The 21,665-nt window shown below is 40.4% G+C and overlaps 1 protein-coding gene across 2 annotated transcripts in view; it reads left to right on the top strand.

Annotated features, from left to right (window-relative positions):
- The first annotated feature begins 816 nt into the window (after positions 1 to 816).
- SOS2 (SOS Ras/Rho guanine nucleotide exchange factor 2) overlaps positions 817 to 21,665 on the top strand; it is a 118,946-nt gene continuing 98,097 nt past the window's right edge. The window contains exon 1 of one of the 2 annotated variants that reach the window (XM_017506729.2): positions 817 to 1,573. In XM_017506729.2, coding sequence (XP_017362218.1) covers positions 1,487 to 1,573 — 87 coding nt within the window. In that variant the 5' untranslated portion in view covers positions 817 to 1,486. The remainder of the gene's footprint in view (positions 1,574 to 21,665) is intronic. The other variant, XM_017506730.2, reaches the window with a different exon arrangement.

Here is a 21,665-nt window from a genome sequence, read left to right as displayed (position 1 = left end):
ATAGGGAGTAAAATATCTTCTTTACAACCTGTTAAAAGTAATATGCTCAGCACCTTTAAGTGGGTCGAAATTTGTGCTAATGATAAAGTTGCTAGAGCCTATGCCTCTTTGAATTGAAAAGCTTGTCAGGATCTTTTCTGGGTTGCTAATGAGTGGGTCCCAGAGGCCCATCCAGGTTTTGTAGGACCTGAAGCCTACACAATTTGAATGACACGATAGAGAAATCTTTTGAAAGTTTTGTAAAAACGGTATGATTTTGTGAACGCACAGTGGCCCGTGCAAGTGAAGGACCTTTCAATTAAAGCTCGATCAACGTCATTGTCATCTGCCCCTTCTGACCCCCTACCACCGGGCTAAGGGCTTTCCACACCTCATCTCTCGGTCCCCACACCATCACCCTAAGAAATAGTTACTATCTCCTATATCTCCTAACGATAAACTATGTATAGTATATACTTTGTATAAAACACAGTACTCATAAAAACAAGCCACGTAGAGCACCAATACGTTAAATATCCTGTCCAGCCCGAATGTCCCTTTCTCTCCACATCCCTATATGACCTCCCACGACGGTACTGTTGGGGCTCGAGGCGCAACAAGGGTGATACAGAGCTTGGATTGCCTTGCGCAGGTCGAGAGGAGGGAGGATATGTGTAAAAGGCAGTCAAACTGGAGAGTCTGGAGCGGCCCCTCGCACAATCCGGAAAGACGCGGACTCCTCTGGGGCCCCAGGCCCCGCACGCCCGCGCCGGGCTGGCTGGCGCCTCTGTCCGCTTCGCGGCGCGCATGCTCCATGTAGGGCTTCTCCGGCTACTCGGGAAAATGAGCGCTTGGCCGAGGGGGCGGGCCGAAGCTCGGCTGCTGGGACCCGGAGCTCGGCAGTGGCCCCGAGGAACTCTGTGCTGGTGCTAAAGGGGCGGCAGCGGCTGCCGGCGGTGTGCGCGCCATAGTGAGGCTCACTCGCCCGACGCGCATTCCGGGTCGGTCCCCAGAGCCCTGTGGAGGTGACTCGAGCGGGCTGGGCGGGTGGCGCTGTCGGCTGGGAGGGCGGGACGAAGGCGATGAAGAGACGAGCCGCCGCAGCCGCCGCTGCTCACCGCCCTCCGAGGCCGTAGCGGGAGTCGGGGCGGGGCTGGGCCAGCTGTACCCCCGCCGGGCCGCGAACCCAGACAAAGGAGGAGGAGCCGCCCCAGAAGCGGGCCAGCGCCGCCGGGAAAGGAGGTCGCCGCCGGGGGTCGCCCGGTCTCGCGGGTCGCCGCGCTTCCTCTGCGGACACTGCGGGAGGCGAGGGCCGCCCCGGCGGAGGAAGCCGACCCTAGGGTCTCCGCCCGCCCGCCGGCGCCGCCTCCGAGCCGCCTCGGCCGTAGCCTCGGCCCGGGCGGGAGGCGGCGGCCGCCGGCGAGGCTTGGCGGCCTGCGCCCTGCCTGTCAGGCCACCGGCCCGGCCCGCGGGCTGCCCCCGATGCGGAGGCGCTGTCGCCGGGGCCATGCAGCAGGCGCCGCAGCCTTACGAGTTCTTCAGCGAGGAGAACAGTCCGAAATGGCGGGGACTGTTGGTCTCGGCCCTGAGGAAGGTCAGTGCTGGGGCCGGGGCGGCCGGCGGGTGGGGGGCCGGGCCCGCGATCTCCCCGAGCTTCTAACGGAGAGCAGCTCGTCCCTCCCACAGGGCTGGAGTCCCCGGGGCCGAGCCGTTTCTCGTTGGCTGGCGATGAGGGGCTCACAATTGCCTGTTGCATTTTGAAGGACATTTCTCAAGTTTTTTTTTTTTTTTTTTTTTTTTTTTTTTTTTTTGGGTGTGGTTTTTTTTTTTTTTTTTTTTTTTTTTTGCCTGGTCCCGGAAGGAAGGTTTTGTTATGATCATAAAACTGGATTTCATGTTGCAGTCATTTCGTCAGGCAACTTCCGCCGTTGACCAATTTGTTGTCCTCCAATTTGTGGCTGGAATCGGGCAAGAGAAAGTGCCGCTGGTGTTTAGACAGTTTCTAAAACAAAAGCACATTTTCAGGCCGAGTAATTACTTTTAATTAAGTTCTTCGGGAGTGTTCCCCCTAGGCGATTTGCTTGTCAAGGGTATCCACTTATGAGGCAATTTTTTTTTGTAATATGAGTGTTTCACATGTGTGAAATGTCAGTGAGTCATAATATTCTGATTCATTTTACAATTCTCGAGGTAAATTTAAAGCGCCTTCCCACTTCCTGCAAAAGGTGTCTTACCTGTTTACAAGAGACTACCCTTAGAAAATTTGGTCAGTGTCTTCACGACCAAATTGCGATTTAGGACTTGAAATCATTTGAAGGAACAAAAAAGGGCCAACTCTTGCAAATCAGTTTTTCATGTTTGGGTGCATTGCTAGGGTGCATCTCTCATGTAGATGGTGGCGGTCTTCCTCTGTGAATTTAAGTAATAACAATACGATCACTTTTATAATCAATCATTTTGTAAGATCAACACATTTAAAGACTGTAAATTGGTGCGTGATTCAGCTATTTGCCTGCTGAGCAGAGGCTTTCTTTGCCTTTGATTCAGACTTAGTCCCTTCTGCCTTTTGTGCAAAATAACCAAGAAATAATAAAGAAAAAATAAAGATTAATTTAAAAGACTACACTTGGAAAATATATCCTCTTTAAATTTCTGTAAATGAAAGGAAGTTGTGTATTTTAAAGGTAAAGACATTTTCCTCATGCATTGAGAGTTGCAGACTTTCCATTATTTTCATAATTCTTACCAGGAGGTATTGCTTTCCTCGGGGCAAACACCAAGTAGTATCTTTTTAAAGAACCTGGCAGAGATGACTTGTGACAGCTAGACAGTTATCATTCCATTGGTATACCAAGTGGTAAAGTATTAAATTGACCTTACTTCCTTGTGCCGCCCAATTCTATAAGGAGAGGGAAAGAAATGAATAATATGCTGAGTGGTGATAATGAACTCTGGCCTGAATTAAAAGGGGGAAATGTGTAGTTAGTAATTAGCCCTTTGACCACAGAGTACCTGATAGGGTAGGTCTATATTGTTGGCAGTGTGATGCAGGTATGTACCATCTATAACTTTCTGGTAGCAAATAGTATTTGAATGTGTTTTGCATAACTCGTTCAATATGTAGCTTTGATTCTAATAATCCTTTATGTCCAGAAACAGATTTTTCTTTTTCTTTAAATAGAGAAAGGATCAGCTATGTTGTCCAGGCTGGTCTTGAACTTTTGGCCTCAAGCAATCCTCTCATCTGTGCCACCCAAACTGTTGGGGTTATAGGCATCAGCTACCTTGAGCCAGACCCAGATTTTTTTTTTTCAAGTTAGCCTGGAGACAAAGCCAAGATTAGCATCCAATCCTAGTCCATTGCTTTGGCGCTATTACTTTGCATTTACACATGTGCTTGTTTTCCTGGAACTGAGGTACCTTGTAGATAATATGTTATGTTCCACAGTTCTGGTATGTTCTTGATTATGAAATAAATACATCTAAGAAAATTTGGTCTTTTGAGGTGAATTCAGAAAACGTTTTCTATTTATTAACTTACTGTTAGGATAGAATTGAAGTACATTCCTATGGAAATTTTAAAAAATATTTTTGGAAAAATTTTGGTGAAAGTAATTAAGATTATGTCTACTTTTGCGATATTTGGGACATTGCAACTTGTAGGTCTGTAGTGCCTGCTAAGAACTGTAGCTCTTAGGGAGCTAAAGTTTCACTCTTTCTTTGCAGGAAGTTTTAAATTCTGATATGTGTCAGCCACCTTCTCTTTGTACAATGAGAATTTCTACCATTTTGGGGGAGCCTCTATCTTCACATTCAGAGCATCTAGAACTTCCTTCCTCTAGCTGCCTAGATAGTTAGTTACAAAGACTACTAGGATTTGATTGGAATCTCTCCTTCAGTAGTTGTTGTCTTGTACATGTGGTGTATTCTAGCTTCATTAATTCACTTAACCATTATTATACACATTTTAGGTACTTGGCATGATGCTGGATTGTAAGAAAACAAAGATAAAATAAAGGCCATTCCAAAGGTGTATACCATCTAAACCAAAAATTCTAAAAGTTGAGGTTTTGGTTTATGTAAATGAGATAGCAGTTCTGAGCTCAGCTTTCTGTAAGGGATATCTGTGTGTCTGTGAAAGGAGCAATGTAGTTTACTTGGCTCTGTCAGTTTAGTCCACTTGGACATCTTGGTGGGACCTCCAAAACTGTTAAAATGCGATTTTCAGAAAGGTAAAGTCATGACTTCCATACAAATATAAATGAACATGTATCAGTGATTTTGGTTGAGCTCATTACTTAATGAGGGAACTAGTAAGATGTTAAAGTCATTTAATATGAAAATTTGAGGAGGTAGGTATTTATGGACAATTTAATAAGTGAGTATTAAGATTAGACTGCTGGGCTACATAAAGAATTAATTAATATTCTACAAGAAACATAAAAGAGTAGGCTTTGGGTTGTCTTTTCCTCTAGCTAAAAATTACTTGCATCTCTATCTGCCAAAAATCTGTAACCTAATCTTATAGATGTGTAAAATAGCTCAGTCAATAGAAATTAATAAAAGATTCAAGCATACACTGCACTGAAATACACCCAGTATTCTCTTTTGCTAATTTTCCAGTTTTGGCTAATTTTTATGAAAACTGGATATATATATATTATATATATATTCAGCATTGAAAACACAAGGGATTTTTAAAAAAGCAACATCAAGTATTCATTGCATTACATAGAAACACAGAGATGGGATTGGGCGAGGTGGCTCATGCCTGTAATCCCAGATCTTTGGGAGGCTGAGGTGGGCAGATCACCTGAGGTCAGGAGTTCGAGATCAGCCTGGCCAACATGGCAAAAACCCATCTCTATAAAAATACAAAAATTAGCCAAGTGTGGTGGTACCTGCCTATGATCCCGGCTACTTGGGAGGCTGAGGCAGGAGAATTGCTTGAACTCAGGAGGCGGAGGTTAGAGTGAGCCAAGATCATGCCGCTGCACTGCACTCCATCCTGGGTGACGGAGCGAGACTCTGTCTCAAAAAAAGAAAGAAAAACACAGAGATGGACAAGTAAATTTATGGAAAAATAATTTTGGAAATAGAAATGTGGTGTTCTTTAGCCTTTTGTTTGTTATTTAACTTTTAAAACAGAACCTCACCTAGGGCATTTAAAAACCAAGAGCTATAAAGCAGAATGAAATGATAATACTAATGTATAATACATGGATTGTTAACATTACTGCTAAATTATGTATCTTCCCTAAAAGAGCCAAGAACGTAACTGTCTTTACCAATGCTCCCCAAGATCATTGAAGCTATCATGTTACTTGGAGAAAAAAAGAGCATGGTATATATATTTGTAAATGCAGCTTATTACCTATGTCTTTGAAATGCGTTGGCACTATGTGCATATGCTATTTGATTGTATGCTGAGATAGATCATCATTCTTCATATGGGAAATAGGCCTCAAAATCATTTTATCAAATTTTACAGTCCCTGATAATTTCTTTTGTGAATGTCTTTTCTGTAAGGCGTTTTTCACTAGCCTAGCCATAGAAAAGAATATAGCTGTTGTCTTGCCAGCTGTAGTTATAAATGCCAGAGAAAACTAGACAGAATTGGTTGAATTACTTTGTTCCTGAGTCCAGTTAGATTCAGGTTAAATATTGACCTCCCCACCCAATGACAATTTGCTCTTAGATATCTAAAAGGCAAGAGGTGTGTGAGAGAATGTCTGGGTTAATTAATAGCAGTCTAGGGCAAGGGAAAAGAACGGTAGGGGATTTAATTTAAAAATGGTTTTGTGAAATTCTACTGAGATCCTAGTGTTTCTGCCTTTGTACCAATGTCTCTTGAGAAGTATTTTAGAAGATAGCACTGGATCTTTCCTGAGGCCCACAAGAAAAGTATAGGGTGATCTGAGAAAATATAACTGGTGTCATTGATATGCAAGAGTCAAAGAAGGCTTTAAGAAAGCAACATTTATGCTTCTTTCTGGATGATATATTCAAATATATTAATATTACTGTGCCAGCTGGTCTTGAACTCCTGGGCTCAAGCGATCCTCCCACTTTGGCCTCCTGAAGTGCTGTGATTACAGGTGTGAGCTACCTCGCCTGGCCGCAAACACTGTTCTTGATACCGAAGATGTAGCAGAGCCCTTGCCGTCATAAAGCTTGGGCTCTAAATGACTGTGGCAGAAAGATAATAAGGAACTAAACAACTATCTGAAAGATCATTAGGAATTAACAAAACAAAGGGGAAAAAAGGACTTGTGGCTAAGGGGAAAGTAAGAATATGATTTGTTTCTTTGTTTTGAATAGGTCTCAGATTCTGAATTTAATGACCTGTTTTAAAGAACAAGGAGAATAAGTAGATGAAGCTAGTATGGTAGACTGTAGGTACACTGAGTTAAGGTCTCTACCTGAGAACAGGAAGTCCTGTTGGGTTCTCATTTACATAGCAAAGTAATTAGATAAACTTGATCAGAATTGCATTTTGAAAAGATTACTTCAAGCCAAAGCCAAAAACTAATAAGAGATCTTGTGATTTTTGTGACATGAACAATCCAGAACAGGCCGTTCTGGATTTCCTAGAGCCACTGAATATAACAGTAGAACTTGAAGGAGTCTTTTGGAATTATTCTAAACTAATAATGACCCAAACTGACCTGAAGAGTTCAGCCAGAACTAGATGAGTGGTAGGAATGTACTTTAACTTGCTGTACTTGGCTCCCTGTCAGCCATGATTTAGTAGCCTTCTATTTTCAGCGTAACTTTGGTATGGTATATTTGGAACAATAATATCCCATTGAAGGGTTTTATGCTGAGTATTCAAAGAATTACCTGTGTTACCACCTGACATAAATCAAGTATATGTCTTTTATATTAACCATGAAATCTCTTTCAAGGGAACAGTAGTTTGATTATATCCACCATATTTGAATTAGAAAGGAATTTTAATGTAACTGTCGGATTTAGCATGAGCTCATTATTAAAAATTAATCTAAAACTCTTTACTTCCATGGGCTGGGTGCTATGGCTCATGCCTGTAATCCTAGCACTTTGGGAGGCTGAGATGGGAGGATCGCTTGAGGCTAGAAGTTCAAGACCAACCTGGCCAACATAGTGAGACCCCATGTTTATAAAAAAGTTCTTTTCTTCTTTTACATAAAGTATATGATAGTACAAAGTTTTTTCAACTCTATAAAGTATTACACACCTCACATTTTAACATGCAGAAATGAAACAAATAAATGAAAATAACATCAAGATCTAGATATGAGGGCTAGTATTAACTCTTTTACATTTTCTGTACTCCAGTTTTTTTCTGCATTAAGTCATTTTGTAAACTCAAACACTCTTTCTTTCTCTGTCTCTCTCTTTTTTTTTTTTGGCAGGGTTTTGCTCTGCTACCCAGGATGGAGTATAGTGGCATGATCATAGCCTTACTGCAGCCTCCAACTCCTGGGCTCAAATGATCCTCCCACTTCAGCCTCCCAAGTACCTAAGACTACAGGCATGTGCCACTGTACCCACCTAATTTTCTTCTTATTATTATTTTTTTGTTATGGAGACAGGGTCTTGGTATGTCCCCCAGGCTGGTCTCAAATTCCTGGACTCGAATGATCCTCCAGCCTTGACCTCCCAAAGTTCCAAGATTACAGGAGTGAGCTACTTGCCTGTGAAACACTACTTCTTACATAAAAAGCATCTTGTAATTCTTTCTTAACTGACCTATTAGCAGCATTTGACTGTTGATCTCTTTCTTCTTTTGAAATCCTTTCTTCATTTGGCTTCCAGAAGAACTTCAAGCTTTCAGGGTTTTTTTTTTCTAAATATCCCTTCTAAATCCCCTTTCCTTGATTCTTCCTCATCTTCCTGACTACAACCTTCTGACCTCCACCGAGCCCATTTGTATGTGTGTGTGTGTGTGTGTGCGTGTGTGTGTGTGTGTGTGTGTTTCTGAGACAGAGTCTTGCTTTGTCACCCAGGCTGGAGTGCAGTAGTACGTTCTTGGCTCAGTGCAAACTTCACCTCCCGGGTTCAAGCAATTCTTCTGCCTCATCCTCCCAAATAGCTGGGATTACAGGCATGTGCTACCAAGTCCAGCTATTATTATTATTATTATTATTATTTTGTATTTTAGTAGAGTTGGCCAGGCTGGCCTCAAACTCCTGACTTTGTGATCCACCTGCCTCAGCCTCCCAAGTGCTGGGATTACAGGCATGAGCCACCACGCCTGGCCAGTTTTTAGACTTCTGTTTCTATTTACACATACTCCCTTGGAGATCTCATCCTGCCTCATTGCTTTACGTATCATCTATATCTGATAATTACCAAATTTATATTTTTGGCTCAGACATCTTTCTTAAACATGGATGTTCAACTTTTTCTTTGAAAGAGGGTCTCACTCTGTCACCCAGGCTGGGGTGCAGTGTCAAGATCACAGGTCACTACAGCCTTAACCTTCTAGGCTCAAATGATCCTCCCAACTGAGCCCCCACGCCCCGACCTGTCCCCAGATAGCTGGGACTACAGGAGTGTGCCACCACACCCAGCTAATTTTTAAAACACTTTTTGTAGAGACGGGGTCTCACTGTGTTGCACAAACTGGTCTCCAGCACCTGGGCTCAAGTGTTCCTCCTGCCTCAGCCTCCCAAAGTGTTTGAGTTAACAGGCATGAACCATCACACCCGGCCAACTTTTTACTTGATATTTCCACACAGGCATCTCAACCAATGCTGAACTCCTTTTCTTCCCCCACAAACTTGTTCCTTTTGTAGTGGTTCACATATTAATAAATGGCTACTCCATCCTTCCAGTTGCTCAAACTAAAAATCTTAAGTTATTCTTGAATATTGTCTTTTTTTTTTTCATACCACACATCTAAACTTGTCAGCACATCGTTTTAGCTCTACCTCAGACTAGAACTGTATTTAGTCACCATTTTATACTTTTTGACTTACCCAGTGGAACCAAGTCATCATCACCAATCTCCTGGAATATTGAAATATCTTTTTAACTGGTCTCTGCTCATCTACTCTTGCCCTGTTTAAGTTTTTTTCCCCCAAACACAGTAGAGATAAGTGAGATCATTTCACTCGTTTGTTCAAAACCCTCTCAGTGCTTCTCAGAATAAAAGTCAAAGTCCTCCCAACGGCTTACTAGGCCCTCTGCAGTCTGGGGCTGCCCCCCCACTCCCGCTTTTACCTCTCTGGCCTCTTTAATACTGTCCCTTATTTGTTCTGCTTCTGCCCTATGCTGATTTTCTTGTTTCTATAACATAGACATGTTTTAGTCTTAGGACTTCTGTACTTCTGAATTTTCTGCCTGAAACACCCTTCCCTCTGATAATCATGTGGCTGGTCCTTTTAAACTCCCTTAGGTCCTGTAGTCAAACATCATTTTGTAGGAGAGATCTTCTCTGCAGCCTTTCTAAAACTGCTACATCCTCCTGCTTCCTGGACAGTCCCTCATCAATGTTCAGAGTATAACCCAAACCAAGCTTGTTATTTTCTCCCGTAAACCTGTATCTCTAATATAAATGGTATATCCAGTCCTCAAGCTAGAAACCTAGGTATTATTCTTCCCTTCATTCTCATGCCAGGCTAACATCTTTTCATCACTGAATCTACTTGATTCTTTATCCTAAATTAGGAGTTTTCTAACTTTTTTTGCTGTGTATCCCCAAAAGAATTTTGAAAAACTTGCACATTTTTATGCTGACATCTAGAAATTTTCATCTTACATTTAAATAGTTGCAATAGATATAATTTCATATGTTATAAATACTGATGTTTTAAAAAAAAACAGTTCCATCAATCTTTTAAATGTGCCGAATGGAATTTAAATACCAAAATAAATTGATATCCACCATCATATTCCAAAAATATATATGAAAAGTGTGCCTTTAAAAGCTGGAAATTTTACATTGTCCTTTTTTTCTCTGTGAACTTTTTTCATTCCCCTACCTAATTCTAATATAATATTTTTAGATTTAAAAGTTTTTGATCCCACTTTTGTATTTATACTTCTCTACAACAAAAAAGTCTATATCCTGAATTTTAAAATATTTTCCCTTTGACCATAAAGCTTTGAAACCTGTCTTTTGAACTGAATTATTATTACTGTGAGCCTCATTCTGTCACCCAGGCTGGAGTACAGTGGCATGATCATGACTCACTGCAGCTTCAACCTCCCAGGCTCAAGCGATCCTCCCACTTCAGCCTCCTGAGTAGCCTGGACTGCAGGCACATGCTACCACAATTAGCTAATTAAAAAAAAAAATTTGTAGGGATGGGGTCTCACTATGTTGCCAAGACTGGTCAGGGCTGGTCTTGATCTCCTGGGCTCAAGTGATCCTCCTGCCTTGGCCTCCGAAATTACTGGGCTTAAAAGAGTGTGCCACAGTCCCAGAACTTGAGCTGAATTGTAAATAGGACACAGTTGATCAAAGAAACGTACATGGATTTTGAAAAATAATGGATAACCATAAAGCTTTATTGAATATGCATATTTCAGTAACATCCATGCAACTGTCTGCATTGTTTTAAAGTTACTTCACATTTCATGGGTGAGTATTACTTATTACTAGAATGAGACAGGGTCTTGCTGGAATGAATCAGGGTTCACCATCAATTCTGTTCCTATATTTCATTTTTATAGATGTAAGCCCTGAGAGCCCTTGTTAACATAAGTAGAGGAAAAATTTAAAGTAATCAAACCTAATTTTTAAACTTCTTTCAAATTATATGTATTTTTTCAGTTTATATAGTGAATCTATTCTCAAAAATGATTTTTGTTTTTGAGACAGAGTTTCACATTTGTTGCTCAGGCTGGAATGCAATGGCACGGTCTCAACTCACTGCAAGCTCTGCCTCCCAGGTTCAAGTAATTCTCCTGCCTCAGGAGAACAAGGGGTTTCTCCATGTTGGTCAGGCTGGTCTCCAACTCCTCACCTCAGGTGATCCGACCTCCTCGGCCTCCTAAAGTGCTGGGGTTACATACAGGCATGAGCTACAGCACCTGGCCTTACAAAAATGATTTTTTATGATTTATCAGCCAGCAACTCAGTTGGATTCTCCTGAATTTTGTTTAAAGCAAAATGTTGGAAACCACTGGACCTGGAAAGTAATTTATGTGGCTTTAGAGAACTTTGTTTAATCCAATATATCCAAGAAAGATTGGGATAATAAAGTATTGATTTCAGTACATCTTAGCTGAGATAATATTTATAGATAAAATGCATTTTATCTTGTCACATTCTTTTTTTATTTTTTTGAGATGGAGTCTCACTCTGTCGCCCAGGCTGGAGTGCAATGGCATGATGTTGGCTCACTGTAACCTCTGCACCCTGGGTTCAAGTGATTCTCCTGCCTCAGCTTCCTGAGTGGCTAATTTTTGTATTTTTAGTAGAGATGGGGTTTCTTCATCTTGGCCATGCTAGTCTTGAACTCCTGACCTTGTGATCCACCTGCCTCGGCCTCCCAAAGTGCCGGGATTACAGGCGTGAGCCACTGCGCCCAGCCAGTCACATTCTTTAAAAATATCTTCATTGAAATCTTGGAGCTGCAGGTCTGGCTCATTGTATTAGTTTTCTATTGCTACATAATAAATTATCACATAGTGACTTAAAATAATACCCATTTATTATCTCACAGTTTATATAGGTAAGAAGTCTAGACACAGCTAGGATTTCTGCTTATGTCTCACAAGGCTGAAATCAGAGTTTTGGCTGGGGCTGCAGTCTCATTTGAGGCTTGGGCTCTTTTTCCAGGCTCATGTGATCACTGGCAGAATTCATGAACTTGTAGTTGCAGGACTGAGACCCTCAGCTCCTAACAGCCACCTACATGCTCTTTGAGTACTAAGATTGTTCTCTCTTTCTTTTCATGGGCTTGTCCCCTTAGGAGGATATATTTTTTGACAGTCAGCTGGAGGATGGAAGAGGCAAGATACTAAAATGAAAATATTTATAATTGTCTCTTTGTTTAGTGTCCTAGGATTTATTTATTGCACTTCAGAGCAACATATGTATACTATAGAGAATTTCAGGTTAAGTGGGAGATCTCTGCCTTTCTTAGTAAAATGGGAGGGCAATTGTGAAAGGACAGGTGTAAAAGAAGACCCTGCTTTACTCACTGTGTGCAGGCACCTTGTCAGGCAGATCTTCTTTAGGAGAGAGTACATATGGCTGTTTAGGAAGAATCCTGACAGACGTGGGTGTTTGGCCCAGGGACTTATTAAACATAAGTGAATGAAACAAATTTAATAGTGATATTTTCCCAGTTCACAGGGGGAAAAAAAAGCATTTTTTTTTCAATTTTGTTTTTCTTCCATAAAGTAGAAAAGAAAATCTTTGGTGTTTGCTTCAGTTTACTTGCTAGTGAGTAGTGAAAGATTGTAAAATAAGTGAACCAATGATAATGGAGGTTTTCTTTTTTTTTTTCTTTTTTTTTTGAGATGGAGTCTCACCCTGTCACCCAGGCTGGAGTGCAGTGGCTTGATCTCGGCTCACTACCACCTCAGCCTTCCGGGTTCTTGCAGTTCCCCTGCCTCAGCCTCCCAAATAGCTGGGACTACGGGCACATGCTGCCACGCCTGGCTAATTTTTTTGTATTTTTAGTAGAGATGGGATTTCACCATGTTGCCCAGGGTGGTCTTGAACTCCAGAGCTCAGCAATCCACCTGCCTCGGGTTCCCAAAGTGCTGGGATTACAGGCATGAGCCACCATGCCTTGCTGATAATGGAAGTATTAAAGGGAAAATGACTTTTAATACTTTTGTTTTTCTCTTACAAACATGTTCCTGTAGTTTTGATTTCAAGTTTTAAAGTCATTACTAACATTGTCCCTGCTGTGATAGAATATGTGTCTTAATATTTCATGTTCTGCAAAGAACACTGATTAGCAAATGCTCTGCCACTGGAACAAGTTGGGAACCTTTAGCCTGTACTGTCTTGGCTTTACCGGCAAATGGCCTGCCTTTATGGGAAGGTGCTTCTAGGTCATATGCCATTTAAGGAAGATTTTGATGACAAAAATTTTTGCTTCAGCTGATAGTCTTTTTTATGTATTTGATTATATTATGGTAAGCTCTTACCTAATGTGAAGTTAAATAGAAATAGTTTCTTGGCCAGTACTTATTTGTATTTTTTTTTTCCTCTTTTGAGACAGTCTCACTCTGTCACCCAGGCTGGAGTGCAGTGGCACAATCTTGGCTCTCTGCAGCCTCTGCCTCCCGGGTTCAAGCAATTCTCCTGTCTCCACCTCCCCAGTAGCTGGAATTATAGGCCACCACCCCTGGCTAATTTTTTGTATTTTTAGTAGAGATGGGGTTTCTTGATGTTGGCCAGGTGGGTCTCGAACTCCTGACCTCAGGTAATCCACCTGCCCTGGCCTTCCAAAGTGCTGGGATTACAAGTGTGAGCCACGTGCCTAGCCACTTATTTGCATTTTAAATAAAGTTACATTCTGAAAGCCTGCTGAAGGTACCTAATTAAGAGCATGCATTCTGAGAAGTATTAGTAGACAGCGGGAGGAATAGAGAAACATAGAATGGGAATTCCTTCATTTGTAATGTTGTATGAGAACCAAGTCTCCAGATACATATCCAGTGAAATGAAAGCAAATTTAATGGAGTTTAAAACCTTTTCCAGTATCCAAATAATTTCACTGAGGCCAAGAGACCTGTTTTCTGCTGTGAATCTATTTAACAAGTATTTGCCTAGTGCTTTCTTTATGCAGGGTCTGTTTTTTTTTGTTTTTTGTTTTCTTCGAGACCACGTCTCTCTCTGTTGCCCAGGTTGGAGTGCAGTGGCGCAATTTCCACTCACTACATCCTCCGCCTCCCAGGTTCTTGCAATTCTCCTGCCTCAATGTCCTGAGTAGCTGGGACTACAGGTGCACCCTGCCATGCCCAGCTAATTTTTTGTATTTTTTAGTAGAGACGGGGCTTCACCATGTTGGCTAGTCTGGTCTCAAACTCCTGAGTTCAGGCAATCTGTCCGCCTTGGCCTCACAAAGTGTTGGAATTACAGGTGTGCGCCACCACAGCTGGCTGGGTCTGTTCTTTTAATGACATGGTACTAAATTACCTGTATACTAAGAATACAGGTGTAGGGATATAGGAGGAGGAGGCCAAAAATAAGAAATGGGAGCTGGTGTGGTAGTGCCCATCATCCTAGCCACAAGGGAGGCTGAGGTGGATTGATCACTTGAGCCCAGGAGTTTGAGGCTTAACAGTGAGTTGTGATCACACTGCTGCACTCCAACCTGGGTGACAGAGCGAGATTCTGTCTCCACATCTCTCCCCTTCCCCCCAGAAATCAAACAAGAAGTGGTTCCTGACCTTAATAAGTTCAGAGTATACAACTGTGGTTTCAATTCTTTATTATACACTTTGATTAGAAAAATGTTGCCTTAGAATATTACATTTTAGAATTATTTTTTAAATCTTTATTGGGGATATAATTGATATGAAGTATATATTTACAGTGTACAATTTGATGTTTTCAACAATATGATAAGTTATATACGCACAGCAAAACCATCCCAATAAAGCTACTGAACATGTCCTTCAGCCCCATAAATTTCCTCCTGACTATAATTCTCCCTCCTATTTCTCCCCACTCTCAGGAGACATCCCAAGCCATCACTGATCTATTTTCTGTCATTATTGATTGCATTTTCTAGAGTTTTATATTAATACTGTTAGACTCATACAGTAAATAGTTTTTTTTTTTTTTTCTGTCTGACTTCTTTCACTTAGTCTAATTATTTTGAGATTCATTTATGTTGCATATGTCAATAATTTATTCCTTTTTATTGCTCAGTAGTGTATTCCATTGTTGAGATATACTGTGGCTTGTTTATCCATTCACTTATTTATGTACATTTAGGTTTTCAGATACTGGCTAAATAAAGCTGCTATATATTTGTGTAAAAATCTTTGTATGGACATATGTTTCAATTCAAAGAATGGAAATTGCTGGTAATTACCAAACAGCAGTTGGATTGGATAGTAGGTAGATGTTTAACATTTTAAGAAACTATCAAACTGTTTTCTAGAGTGGTTGTACAGTTTTATGTTCCCACCAGCAATATAAGAGATCCAGTTCCTCCTGCCACACTTGGTAATTTAATTTTAGCCATTCTAATAGTAGTCAGTGTAATGGTACTTTGTGGTTTTAATTTGCATTTCCCTAGTGATTAGTGATGTTGAACATCTTTCATGTTTTTATTTACCTTCTGTATATCTTCTTTGGTGAAATGTTTGTTCAGATCTTTGGCCCATTTTTGTTGAGTTGTTCTCTCTCTCTCTCTTTTCACTCTCTCAACTCTCTCACTTGGTCGCCCAGGCTGGAGTGCTGTGGCACAATCTCAACTCACTGCAACCTCTGTCTCCCAGGTTCAAGCAGTTCTTTTGCCTCAGCCTCCCAAGTAGCTGGTACCTACCACCACTCCCTGCTAATTTTTGTATTTTTAGTAGAGACAGGGTTGTGCCATGTTGCCCAGGCTGGTCTCAAACTCTTGGCCTCAAGGAATCCACCCACCTTGACCTCCCAAACTTCTGGAATTACAGGTGTAAGCCACCTCACCTGGCCTTTTTTCTTTTTTTGAGATGGAGTCTTGCTCTGTTACCCAGGCTGGAGTGCAATGGCGCGATCTCGGCTCACCGCAACCTCCGCCTCCTGGGTTCAGGCAATTCTCCTGCCTCAGCCTCGTGAGTAGCTGGGATTACAGGCACGTGCCACCATGCCCAGCTAATTTTTTGTATTTTTAGTAGAGACGGGGTTTCACCATGTTGACCAGGATGGTCTTGATCTCTTGACCTCGTGATCCACCCGCCTCGGCCTCCCAAAGTGCTGGGTTACAGGCTTGAGCCACCGCGCCTGGCTTTTTTCTCCTTTTATGGAAGTTTCATTGTATATCATTCTCTTAATACTATCTTGTTATCTTTTTCTTTCTTTTTAAGAGATAGGGTCTTGCTAAGCTCCTGGCCTCAAGTGGGCTTCTTGCCCCAGCCTCTGTAAGTGCTGGGACTATGGCCGTAAACAACTGCACCTGGCCTAAACTAGCTTTTGAAGACTGAAAGTTTTTAATTTTTAGAATTTTTTTTTTGGGGGGGGGACTGTGCCATTAGTGTCATATCTAAGAAATCTTTGCCTAACCCAGGGTTACAAAATTTTTCTCTTCTAGAAATGTTTATTTATTATTTTAATTTTCAAAAATAGAAACAGGGTCTTACTATGTTGCCCAGGCTGGTCTCAAACTTCTGGCCTCAAGTGATCCTTCAGTTTCAGCCTCCCAAAGTTTTGTGATTATAGATGTGATCCACCATACCTGGCCTGTTCTAGAAATATTATAGTTTAAGTTTTATATTTATATCTATGACCCGTTTGAATCACTTTTTCTTTCATTAAAAAAAACCTCACCCTGTCTTGTGCTGATTGAATAATTTTATATAAGGTGTGATACCTCTATATATGGTATGTTTGTTTTTTTGCATATGGACATCTGATTGCTCTGTCTCCATTTATAGAAATGCTGTCCTTTTTCCTTTGCTAAAGTTCTTCTTGTTTTTATTAAAAAATCAGTTGTCTATATATGTGTGGCTTTATTTCTGAGTTCTCTATTCTGTTCCATTGATCTTTTTGCTTATCTTTATGTCAGTCCCATACTGTTTTGGTTACTGTAGCTTTATAGAAATCCTTGAAATCAGATAGCATTAGCCCTTCAACTTTGTTCTTTTATAGAGTTGTTTTAGTTATTCCAGGACCTTTGTGTTTCCATAAGAATTTTTAAATTAGCATATCAATTTCTACAAAAAAAGTTTGGTGGAATTTTTATTGAGATTGTGTTGCAAGTGCAGATCATTTGGGAGGAATTGACATCATACCAGTGTTATATGACATAAGGCTCATCATAGCAATGTAAGTCTTCCAACTCATAGTTTATCTCCTCATTTATTTAAGTCTTTAATTCCTATCGGCAGCATATTGTATTTTTATTTTTATTTATTTATTTTTATTGTATTTTACTTTTTTTGAGACAGAGTTTTACTCTGTCACTCAGGCTGGAGTGCAGTGGCACGATCTCAGCTCACTTCAACCTCTGCCTCTTGGGTTCCAGCGATTCTCCCACTTCAGCCTCCTGAGCAGCTGCCTGGCTGATTTTTGTACTTTTAGTAGAGGCGGGGTTTTACCAGGTTGTCCAGGCTGATCTTGAGCTCCTGACCTCAGGTGATCTGCCTGCCTTAGCCTCCCAAAGTACTGGGATTACAGGTGTGAGCCACCATGATTTGCCAGTATTTTGTAGTTTTGGTATATATCCTTCAAATAAAATTTATTTTTTCTTTTTAAATTGAATTTTAATATTTCATAATGGGCTGGGTGTGGTGGCTCATGCCTGTAATCCCAGCACTTTGGGAGGCTGAGGCGGATGGATCACCTGAGGTCAGGAGTTCGAGACCAGCTTGGCCAACATGGTGAAACCCCGTCTCTACTGAAAATACAAAAGTTAGCTGGACGTGGTGGCACACACCTGTAGTCCCAGTTATCAGGAGGCTGAGGCAGGAGAATCTCCTGATTCCGGGGGTTGGAGGTTGCAGTGAGCCAAGATAGCTGCCCCCACACTCCAGCCTGGACAAAAGAGTGAGATTCCATCTCAAAAAACAAACAAAAATTTCAAAACATTTCATAATGAAAACATTGCCAGTATTCTTAATCGATGATTGAAATATTTGTATCCTTGTGGAAATCTTGGCAATGGATTGAAGAATTTGGGAAAAGTAAATATCATGTAGATTGTATTCAAAAGGATTTGTTTCCATCCACATTGTACCTGAAACTCAAATGTTAATTACTGAACAAGTGCACTAGCAAGATTTTTAATTTAAATGTGAAGATGGAAAACTGAAAAATATAAATTAGGAAATAACATTTCTATAACTTGTCAAGTGTAGAAAGCTAAAGTGCTTTTGTGGTCTGGGTATGGTGGCTCACGCCTGTAATCCCAGTACTCCGGGAGGCCTAGGCAGGCAGATCATCCGAGGTCAGGATTTGAGACCAGTCTGACCAACATGAAGAAACCCCGAGTGTACTAAAAATACAAAAATTAGCCAGGCGTGGTGGCACATGCCAGTAATCCCAGCTGCTCGGGAAGCTGAGGCAGGAGAATTGCTTGAACCCCAGAGGCAGAGCTTGTGACGAGCTGAGATGGCTTCATTACACTCCGGCCTGGGCAACAAGAGTGAAACTCTGTCTCAAAAATAAAGGTGCTTTTATGTGTGTTCATACATGGATTTATAGTATGAGACTATCCTATTTACAGTGTTATATATAAGGAAATGCCTTCTGGCAATTTGAAAATATGCTGTAACTAAAATACAGGTCTGACTTGTTAATCTACTGTTCAAGACTGGAAATTATCTTAATTGCTCTTTTTCTGACTAGTCTTTCAAAAAAATATGATAGGCAAATTGGTTCTGTTGTGATAATTTTAGGTTTACTGTCTCTGTAGAAGTGTAAAGTGTGGTTCTCTTCCATTGTTCTCTTTATGTCCTATTACAGTATTTATGGGTGAGATTTTAACATTGTGTATGTATTTTTAAGACTGTTTTCGTATTTGAAATTAAAAAGTTTGGCATAGGAAACTTTGATGCTTGATGTTAAAATTGCTTTGTAGCTTATTTAACAAAATCATAATCACAGAAAAAAAATCCATCCCAGTTAGACATTATCTTAATTCTCATGTATAGTCACTTTCACTGCGTGGGACCCTTGGCTTTTTATGGAAANATAAGAAACAATCTTGCTCCAGGGAGGGGGGCCTGAGGCAGAAGGATTGCTTGAACCAAGGAGTTGGAGACCAGCCTGAGCAATTTAGGTAGGCCCCATCTTTAACAGAAAAAAAAAGAAACGCCCTTATGAAGCCCACTGCCACACTTGCAATATAAATATTTGTTTATTTATTTAGAGAGGGAGTCTCATTATGTTTGGAAGCCTGAAACTCCTAGGCTCAAGGAATCCTCCCACCTCAGCTACTAGAGTAGCAGGGACTACAGGCACCCTACTATGCCCAGTTAAATGTCTATTTTTCTAAAAGTGTCTTTTTAAAATTGATTGATCTATTAGAAATGTGTGGCTAAAATATAATCAAGTTATCTGGCTGTGTTAAAGAAGTACCGGGTAGAAGAAATATTTATTTCCCCAAAATCTATTTTGAATTTATTAGAAAATATGTTAAAAACCTATTTCTAACATAGAAATACATTGGAAAGCCTTATTATTATTATTATTATTATTTTTGTTATCGGTCCTCTGTGAATTTTTACCTGTCTTTTTTTGGATCCAGACTTCTTTAGAGTCTTTGTGTTGTTCTACTTTCCCATTCTCCAATTCACAATTATTTTTCTTTATCAATTAGTTTGTGTTTTGTCAAAATTATTTATATAAATAAAAAGATAATTTGCTCTGTAAGGCTTGTTATGAAAAATAGTGTTACTTTTCCCTTAAACACAAAATTTTCTGTTTCCTAGAGACTACCACTTTAACTATTCAAAGTTGTTTTATTTACTCCTAAATTTCTAAGAAAGAAAAAGTGCTTATATTGCTATTTATTATTTTTTTTCTGTTTTGGATGTTCGTTGACTTCCTACCATTGAGGGTAAGGATTTAATATTCTTTCTTTCTTTTTTTTTTTTTTTTTTTTAAAGGCAGGGACTCTGTTGCCCAGACTGGAGTGCAGTGGCATAAAGGATTTAATATTCTTTAATATGCACATACGTTCCCCTTCAACCACAGACACACTTTCTACTGTCACTTCACCTACTTCATAGTTATATCTTAATTTGAGTTGGATTAATATTCAAAGTTTGCTTGATTATGACTGTAAATGCTATTTTTTTGGGGGGAGGGACAGGGTCTCACTCTGTCACCCAGGCTGCAGTACAGTTGCACAATCTCCACTCCCTGCAACCTCCGCCTCCCGGGTTCAAGTGATTCTCCTGCCTCAGCCTCTCCAGTAGCTGTGCCTACACCACCATGCCCAGCTACTTTTTGTATTTTTAGTAGAGACAGGATTTCACTTTGTTGCCCAGGCTGGTCTTGAGCTCCTGGCCTCAAGTGATCCACCCCTACCTTGGCCTCCCTAAGTGCCGGGATCATAGGTGTGAACCACCGCACCTGGCCTGTAAATGCTATTTAATCTGCTTTCTCATTTCTAACTTACTGCTTTTATTGGAGTTACCAATTATCTTGTTTTCATGTTTGTATGTTTTTCAATACAGTATACTTATTACTAAATTCAAACTTTCTACCATTTTTCTAAATATCCTATCAAGATTTTCTCTCCATCATGTACTCTGTCAAGTTTGTTTTCTCGAGACAGTCTCTCCCAGAGCCTTCTGATCTGCACTAGTCCGAGTCTGGACTGGTCACCTTTGTTTCTGTTGTACAGCTCTCATCCTATAATTTCATTTTATCCTGGGCATTCCTTTAGCCTTTCTTCTCTATTGATCTCTTTATTTCCTTTATTCTATATTTTTTCTTTCTTGACTTATATTGTTGTTTTAGTGTAGTACAAATGACAGAAGCTTAATGAGAAGGACTATGTAGGAGATAAAGTTTTTGACCTTATTTTATCTAAGAATGTGGGCCAGACGTGGTGGCTCATGCCTGTAATCCCAGCACTTTGGAAGGCCCAGGCAGAATGATCACAAGGCGGGAGATTGAGACCATCCTGGCTAACATGGTGAAACCCTGTCTCTACTAAGCTTACAAAAACTTAGCCTGGTGTGGTCTTGCACCTGTAGTCCCAGCTACTTGTGAGGCTAAAGCAGGACAAGGCGGAGATTGCAGTGAGCCGAGATCATGCTGCAGCTCTCCAGCGTGGGTGAGACAATGAAACTACGTGTCAGAAAAAAAAAAAATGTCATTTAAGCATGGCATTTGTTAGATACTGTTGGTAGCTTGGATTCCAGGATGAACCAGCATTGCCATCTAGCTTCTAAGTATTAGTGTTGAAGTCTGGAGCTAATGTCTGCTTTTTGTATATAATTTGCTCCTCCTCACTTCCCTGTCCTCCCAAACTTGTAGGATATTCTCTTTGTCTCCAATGTCCTGACATTTAAATTTTGTTCAGTGATATGGCACGAGAAAAGCCCTTTAAACTTATTTTATTGATAATTTCTCCCATCAGTTTTCCTCTGTTTGCTAGATAATTCTCAAAAAAGGTTTTAAAAGTCTTACTTATGGTAGAATGTAACTTATAATCAGAAAACGTGTAAAGGATAAATATACAATTTAAGGAACACATGTTTAACACTCAGGTTAGAAGACAGCACATTGTCAGCACTGTTCTCAGAATACCTCTCCAAAAGGTAACCGCTTTTATGGTAATCACTGTTTTTGTTTTCTTTACAGTTTTCCGTCTCAGCATGTATCCCTCAGCGCCATTGTTTAATTTTCTCTGACTTTGTTTATTTTTTATTTTTGTATTTAATTTTGCCTTACTTTGTGAATGAAATCCCATCATATGTATTCTTTTTATCTGGCTTCTTTCTGCCAACATTATTTTCAAGATGCATCCACATTTTATGTAGCTGTTATCGTTACTGCATTTTTTTGCCTGTATATATTCTACTGTATTAATAAGCCACAATTTATCTGTCCTATACTGGATGAA

This window comes from Cebus imitator, unplaced genomic scaffold (genome assembly GCF_001604975.1).
Source record: "Cebus imitator isolate Cc_AM_T3 unplaced genomic scaffold, Cebus_imitator-1.0 Scaffold358, whole genome shotgun sequence".
NCBI classification, from domain to species: Eukaryota; Metazoa; Chordata; class Mammalia; order Primates; family Cebidae; genus Cebus; species Cebus imitator.
Note: the sequence above shows the minus strand (reverse complement) of the source record. Positions and strands in the feature narration are given on the sequence as shown.